The 8,316-nt window shown below is 45.2% G+C and overlaps 1 protein-coding gene across 5 annotated transcripts in view; it reads right to left on the minus strand.

Moving 5' to 3' along the window:
* SASH1 (SAM and SH3 domain containing 1) overlaps positions 1 to 8,316 on the minus strand; it is an 862,598-nt gene that overhangs the window by 39,038 nt on the left and 815,244 nt on the right. The window contains exon 1 of one of the 5 annotated variants that reach the window (XM_032651565.1): positions 1,757 to 2,007. The exons of the other annotated variants lie outside the window; for them this stretch is intronic. Within the exon in view, the coding sequence (XP_032507456.1) occupies positions 1,757 to 1,768 (12 nt within the window). The 5' untranslated portion in view covers positions 1,769 to 2,007. Of the gene's footprint in view, positions 1 to 1,756; positions 2,008 to 8,316 lie in introns of those variants that run through there. 5 annotated transcript variants of the gene reach the window in all.

Raw genomic sequence — 8,316 nt, forward strand, 5'->3', positions numbered from 1 at the left:
GAGATGGGGGTGTGAGAATTTTTTAAAATTAAGAAACAGATATGGGTATATAAAGGAAACCCCCACACCTAGAGGAACTTTGTAGAAGATGAGGGAAATCTGCAATGTATATAAAATGAATGATTGATTCCAAGAAATAGACTCAGAGTTACTATAAAACAGGTTTTAAATAAACTACAGTGAAGAAAATAACAGTGTATGTTTATATACATTCAAACACAAGATGGTATCTCTTCCCTTCCCTGTCCTAGCCCAGGTCAGAGTGCTAAGATAAACTTTAGTTTGACCAGCTTCTAAATTAGAAGGTGAAAACTCAATCATCTGTATAAACCGCCCCCCACCTCCAAACCTGTAGTAGAAAAGGCAACTGATTTACCCCGCCAAAGGATGTGGATTTACAATACTGTAAATAGAAACATTTAATTTCCAGCCTCTCTCTTGCATATTTTTCCACCAGAAAGCCCATATGGCTCAACTTTTAATTACTTTGGCTAATGCTATATGTAGTAATTCTGTGGTGAATGCTTAAGTGTTTCATTTCTGGTTTCCATGGCAACATTACATCAGATTGCAGACAGCTGGCTCCACAGTTTTAAACCATAACAAATTGACCAAGCCAAGGCACAAAACTATAGCTGCTTTAAAGAGAGAGTACACAATTCGCCTGCCAGGCTGCTGAATGAGGAGGAGCCTATGGGGCCCTTTTGGCTTGTGACGGAGGGTGGAGCCTCCCTCCTTCTCGGCTTCTTTTGGAACATGTGCGTCCTTGACACATCTGCAATGTTCTAATGGGAAAGACATGGAGCCAGCGTGGAGAACTTTTTATAACACAGCTACATTAAGGATAATCAGAAAAAAAGGAACACAATTAATAGCATCTGTAGATACAAAAATGTGTGTGCTGGATGGAGCAAAGTAAAAGCATCCCCTTTACTGTTCAGCAGAAGCCTGTCACTGCAGGTCGGTAACAGATGCTTCACTCGCCCCTGACCTTGTAACAAACAGTTCTTGCAAATCATGATGTGCCAGAACAAATGCTTTCCAAAAGCTGCGTGGCACAGCCGCGAAGGCACAGGGGTAACGTGCTGTAATAAAGATTAAACTGAACTTGCAAGGAGCAACTAGAACCCTTTTGGGGACCGCTGGAGACCTTGCTGAGCACAGGGCTACAGCTGTGCTTTTGCAGAAACACACTTACTCAGCCTGCTTCCCCAGCTCCAAACACGTAGCACGCTGTCCCGACTAAGTTAACTTATCTCGCCCCGGAACTACGCACGGCAACACTATATTTATGCACTTCTGAAAAGTATTCTGAAATTGGCCAGATATTCGCCTGTGAAATTCACACGATGTCGATGGCGTTAACCTTCAAGTTAAGAGAAGGAAACCAATCGTAGGTTTATGAAAAGCCGTGTGCAAAGCTGCCCGAAACCAAGTCTTCCGCACGAGAAGCCTCCACAAGTGGAAACTAAGCTGCCAGCCCCACGTACACCGAACCCCTCGCATGCCCGCTTTATTCTCAAAATAATATTCACTCCTCTCCTCCAAAAGCTATGCCTTAGTATCGCGTGAGCAAGCTAGGAAAGAATGCTCTGGGTTATAAGGTAGGGAAGTAAACAAGGGAAGAAGGGTGAATCTAGAGGAATTTGGATAGGAAAGACGGAAGCATCATAGCCGGGAACAATTAAAAAGCTTTCCCTTGAAGCGACGGAAAGCACATTTCCCCCTTCACGTGAAGCGTGTCCAGCGAACTTACCGGCTTCGGCATTGAGCAGGCCTCAGGGGTGATTCTGAGCTCGTCCGGGACCCCCGCCCCCTCCCCACTCCGAGCGCGTCTTCACTCCTGCTTGCCACCTCTGTAATCTCAAAGTGATGGTGAGGCACTCCTCGAACATACTCCCTGGAAGTTACATGATCGGGCAGGCTGTGCCGGCACAGCTTACAGTCCGAAGGAGAAGCAAGTGAAGACACTGCTTTCAATTAGCTGCTTGCTGCCTGATCCCCCAGTTCCTCGCTAACTGCATAACTTGTAAGAAAGGCAGAAGTCATCAGCTCTAAGCAAATCTCCCATTCACCACAAGGAAAAAAGGGAGTGTTGTACGTGGCAAACAATCCCTGTTTTCACTGAGGAAGGCTCCCTGACCTCCCGCTGGCCTCCAGTTCCTTAATTACTGTCTATGGAATTCCAGAGAAAGAAAAAAAAGAACGCGAGAATCTCAGCAAATCCGGGACAAGGACTCACCCTCACGAGTGACTGAACTGAAAAAAGATCTTTTTTGCAGATAGTCTTCCCAACACCCCCTGAAGGGAGTCGTCGCAAATGAAAATAGACACCTTCCAAGGGCTATTTTTGAAATTCCTGAATTAAAACTTATGATTGTGGTTTTCTCCTAAAGCTGTCACTTTCTGTCTCTCTCCCGCTTCGTTTTTTATTTTTTCTTTTCTATTTTAACCACTAGAGTAAACGTAGGTCCCCTTCACTGATGCTTCTAAAACTGTCTTAACCAAATTGTTTCAATGATCACTTCAGAGCAGCTGAGTTCTCTTGGATTCTAAAATGTAAGCACGGGGACTCTGTCACTAGATGGTCATTTAATTTTCTCAGGGCTGTCTAGGGAGCGACATCACATTCTGTTACTTAAACAGAACACCATCTAAAAAGGCGGGACTGAAAACCCATGGGACGTTTCCGTGACACAGGTTGTAAGTCATGTCTGTATCTTCAGGGCTAAATTCACTCAGTGGGGTAAGTCATGTATTCCCATTGTGTAGTCCGAGCTACCCACTCCTAGGTGCCTCTCACTGTGTGGGTCTTTATTTATGTACTATGCGAGGGCCCCTCTCTTGGTAGGATATCACATAGCAGAGATCCTGGGGTATCCCAGATGGCCAGAGCTCACCCTCTTTTCCTGGGCACCTGTCCTGCTCTCCTTCGTCCCTTTGGCATCTCTCACTCTGCATGAAATTCCCTTTCCCTCAATTTTTCTGCCCCCAAAATGTCTCCTCCCATCATTTATCGAATTTCCTATTATTTCTCCCCACAATGGTTCGCCACACCTTCCCTATACTGTCTGTTTCCCATTTCGCAAAGCCATTCCCTGATGCCCTCTCTGGTTTCACATCCGCTCCCTCCCACACTGCCATCTGAGGACCCACATGTGCCACAAGTGGTGGCAGTGCTTTCCCAAGGTGGGACTTCAATCACCGTATTTCTCAAATGCTCACGATCCCCGGGCACTCTGCTGAGTATCTGCACACATGATCTCAGTTCACAGACAGTACATGGCAGAGGAAGACTGTGACACTTCATGGTTCTGCTCCTGTAACATCCTAACTCTAGCCGGGCTTCCTTCACCCAAGACTGAGCACCACGCTGCGTGCATCATTGTGCTAATTCCTTAAGACTGTCAGTAGAAGTCTCACTTGAATTTCCTTGTTACTTCATGAAAACTAAGAAAACGTGCATGCCCCGAAGACAGTGGGGAGATACTCACAGACTTTGGAGCTAGAACAGCCGGGCATTAATTTCCAAGTCCTCCAGCAAATCACTCTACTCCTATGGGTCTTAGTGTTCCTCCACGTAAACGTCGTCTAATAACATTTGTGTTAAAGTGTTGATGTTTTACGAATTTTGTATATAATTGTGTATAATCGACCACTGGAGCTTGGTAAGTGATGATTACATCTGCATTCCCTCTATTACTGATGGGAATTCAAACAAGAGACATTTTAATTCTTGCAAACTGCTGTTTTAGGTGCCATGTAAGTAGCAAAAACACATGAAAGCGAGTGATAATGGCCAACATTTGAGGGTGAGTCTGAACAGGTTGTTTAGATACACAGAAGATTCTGGGCAGGATTCAGAGCCAGAACTCTGGAATCCCGCAGACATAGGCTGAGGTCTCCTTTATGCCACTTGTGAACCCTCATTTATAAAACAGGCAGTGACAAGCCTCTTAGGGTCCTTTGAGAGAATGAAAGGAGACCTTAACTGTGAGGCCTGGAGCCTGGAAGGTCCTGAAACCTCTACAGTGTGAGATCGAGGGAGCTGGGCCTCAAGAGCCGGGTTGCTGTTGTTGTTGTTTTTACATCTTTATTGGAGTATAATTGCTTCACAATGGTGTGTTAGTTTCTGCTTTATAACAAAGTGAATCAGTTATACGTATACATATATCCCCATATCTCCTCCCTCTTGCGTCTCCCTCCCTCCCACCCTCCCTATCCCACCCCTCTAGGCGGTCACAAAGCACCGAGCTGATCTCCCTGTGCTATGAGGCTGCTTCCCACTAGCTATCTACCTTACGTTTGGTAGTGTATATATGTCCATGCCTCTCTCTCGCTTTGTCCCAGCTCACCCTTACCCCTCCCCGTGTCCTCAAGTCAAGAGACAGGTTTTGTGAGGCGGGTGGAGGGAAGGACCTGCTTGGCCTCCCGGTGGTCTCTCCTCCTGCCCATTCCCCTTATTTTTGGCTGCACCAAGCGGCATGCAGGATGTTAGTTCCCCAACCAGAGATCAAACCTGAGCCCCCTGCAGTGGAAGCTCAAAGTCTCAACCACTGGACGGCCAGGGAAGTCCCTTTACCTCCCTTCTTAACTGTCACTGCTGCCACTCTCAGAGGAGCCAGGTGTTTATGGAGACACTCCATGGGCACCCAACAAGGGCTTCTCTTTCAGAAGACAGGAGACACCACAGGGACAGGGACCATGTCCACTCCCCTCCTTTGTAAGTGGGGTGCCCAGTGCACCAGTGGGCCTGCAGCAAACAATGCACGGAGAATGAAAGAAGTTGAGACTCTTCCCCCCACAGCTCCAGCCCTGGCTGTGTATCTGAGTAAACTGTGGGATATTCGAAAGACTAGCCTGGGCCAGGCCACCGTGCGACGCTTCTCGGTGGAGGGAAGGTGGCAACAGGGCAGATCAACTTCACGAAGGAAGAGCATCGCTGGTCTTGTTCGCTGGGTAGTGGACTTGAACTTACCCAGCACATAGTAAGTACGTAAATTTTCAGAGGACAGATTTGAGCATCTCATTCCCACTCTAAGCAACTATTCATTAGGTCCTCAGAGCAAAGTCCAAGGGCCATATTGTGAAAAGCAGGACTGCGTGCTCAGAGCCCTTCTTCCAGTTTCTGTGCACGTTACGCTCAGCTATGCAGACACTATGTGGAAACAGCCTCTCACAGCACCTGGTTCTCATACTGCGACTTCCTCACAGCATCTCAGGTACCCCATCTCTCACGTGTCTGGACACCTCTGCACTTGAGGATTCCTCTTTGGGGAAGATCTCTGTCCACCCCCATCTACTTCCCTAGCTCCTACTCATCCTTCAAGATTCAGTTCAGGACTTCCCTGGTGGCGCAGTGGTTAAGAATCTGCCTACCAATGCAGGGGACACGGGTTCGAGCCCTGGTCCGGGGAGATCCCACATGCCGCAGAGCAACTAAGCCCGTGTGCCGCAACTACTGAGCCTGCGCACCTAGAGCCTGCAACAAAGAGAAGCCACCGCAATGAGAAGCCCGCGCAACGCAACGAAGAGTAGCCCCCCCGCCCCGCAACTAGAGAAAGCCCGCGCGCAGCAACGAAGACCCAACACAGCCAAAAAAACAAAAAGATTCAGTTCGTGTGTCACCTCCTCTGGAAAGCCTTCCTGGCTTTCCTCCTCATCTTCCTTAGGCCAGGTGGCTGCAAAGCAACCTAACAAATGTTCTCTTAGGACTTAGCTCAATACATGATCGCAGTATTACTAGCCCTTCACTGAACTTCAAGAGGCCAAAGAGCACTGTCATTTCCATTCCTCTGTCTGCATTTCAGTAACATTTATTGCTTATTCCTACTAATACAAGATATATTTTTAATTAGAAAATTTGGAAAATGCAGATACAGAAAAAAAGAGAAAGGAAATACTCATATCTTCCTAATCAGAAAAATTAGTAATATTTTGGTTTATATCTTCATACACACACGCATGCACACACACACAATACACTTTTATGTTACTTTTTTTAAACAAAAAAAGGATGACCTTGTGATCTTTAGCTGTTCCACCACCCCCCCCCCGCCCCCGCTCCACAGTTACTATCAAGGTCCCCAAAGCCTCCCTCAAATGAACACAGGTGTAAATAGAAACAAAGTGCCCACTTATAATTGTGACCCTCTGAGCCACACTGCTGCCTCTTAATGTTTCCTTTAGAGAAACCCTGGGGCCCTCAATGTACACTGTTCAAACTGTTTTATAACTTGCTTTTAAAAATTAATATGTTTTGAACATTTCCCCACATCAACACATATTCAAAAAATAAAATATGACAATACATTAATGATTCAATAGTATTCAGACACAGAAATACACCATACTTTACTTAAATACTATCCTCAATCATTGGACATGTGCATGTTTCCAATTTTTCAATATTGTAAAATATACTCCGATGAACACTGTGGTAAAATTTCTAATGCACCTAACACATTCTTTCTTTAGAATAAATGATTAGATTGTTGAACTGCTGGGTAAAGAATGGGCGTATCGTTAAGTCTTTTGATACATATTAATAATGTGCTCAGAAGAAACACTGTATTATTTTAAAATCTCACAAGTAGTACAAAAAGAGTACCTATTTCTTCACACAACTGCCAACACTGAACATTACAATATTCTTCCCCACTGAGACAACTAAAGATCGTATCTATATTTGCGATAGATAGATACTTCCTGATTGAAATCAATGGAGGTATGTACTGATTCGAGGCATTAGGAAGAAGCAGGAATAGCAGTATGAGTAAGGTGGCTTCACCTGGACTTACAAAGCTTATAATCTAGAAGTCTGGGGGTAGAGATGCCCCAAGAGAAGTTCAGAAATATGATTAATGTAAGTCAGCTGTGATAAATGGGTAAGAGGAACAAAGAGATACAAGGATTCAGAAGTGGGTGAAATCACCTCTGGCTGGGGAAACTGAGACATGCTTCAGTGAGGGGACGGGCACTCGCCATGGCTCTGGGGGCATTTCCATGTCCCTATATGAGCCCAGAAGTCCCGTGTTTACATGGCTCTTGCTGACCTTAGATGCTGCCTATCTGGATGGTCAAAGAAGAGTTCAGCTGCTGCTGCTGCCCTTATAAACAGCACGTGACACCCAGCAACAACAGCCTCACGGCCTTCCTCTTCTCCAAGCTTGATTTCATAATCTCTCCAACATGCCTGATCTCCCGCCACTGGTCCAAGAAGTGAGGCATTCAAGGTCACTCCCTACCTTGGGGGCAGCATAGTGGCTCCAGCTGGGTACGTTCAAGACCAGCTACCAGTCATCACTGTCTGGCCGTGGCCGGGGCCTTCCGATCACAGCCATCAGGTTCATGTGTGATTCTTTGTGTTTAGAGAAAAATGTGTTTCACTCTTCGAAGAAGTTAGAATTACTTTAAAAAGTGTTTATGAATTGCAGTAACTATATCAACTATGAAACACACTGTGGGTTTCTTTCCCCCTTATTTCAGAAAGGAGTCAGGGGAGGACTCATCTGTTTAGTAAGAAATATTTTGCTCATTAGCTGGTGACAATCATTGCCCTCTGAAATTAGGAGATTTTGTCAGCATGTGGAAAAAAAAGATGAACTTCCATTGTTCTCCCAGAGGTACAGTGTAACACTGAAATAATCTCTCTGGCAGTTTCAAAATTAACTAGTTGTCACCAGATTTGAAGAAGAAGGAGGAGGAGAAGATAATTACATGATACTCATACTTGTAAAAAGTATGTGAGAATTTGAGGTAATGTTACCATCCCCTAGAGGCAAAGACTTGTCAGCACTTAATTCACTTAAAGAAACTGTTTAAAAAACTAACTACAAAACCAAAGGAACAGCAAAGGGATGCTACATTCCACAAGAAACTCTATTCTTTTTCTTAAAACTCATGAACTCTGAACTGCTTTTAATCACCCCCAAATAATGTTGCTACTTTCCCTATAAGGAACGAGAAAATATAAGACCTCAGGAGTCCTACAGCCACGTCTAGGGAGACTTGAATAACAAGTAAGCACACTCGTCCCAATTCTGCAAGTTTCCATGAAGCAGAGAAAATGCCTTTCCTTCTCCTGAAAGGAGTTGGGGGAGGAGAGAGGTTAAGTGGAGGAAAAAGAACCGACTTCCCCTTCACTCTGTAAATCTTTGGAAGATTTTACTGCTTGAGATATGTCACCCTGCCCATAGGTCAGAGAACCCCGCTGGTCATATAAAATAAGTGAGTTGAGATAAAAAGAAGTTAGGGGAAGGTAGTCAACAAACTAACTCTACAGGTGCCTCTGTAAAGAGTGCGGGAGTGTTACCC

Source organism: Phocoena sinus, chromosome 12 (genome assembly GCF_008692025.1).
Source record: "Phocoena sinus isolate mPhoSin1 chromosome 12, mPhoSin1.pri, whole genome shotgun sequence".
NCBI lineage: Eukaryota > Metazoa > Chordata > Mammalia > Artiodactyla > Phocoenidae > Phocoena > Phocoena sinus.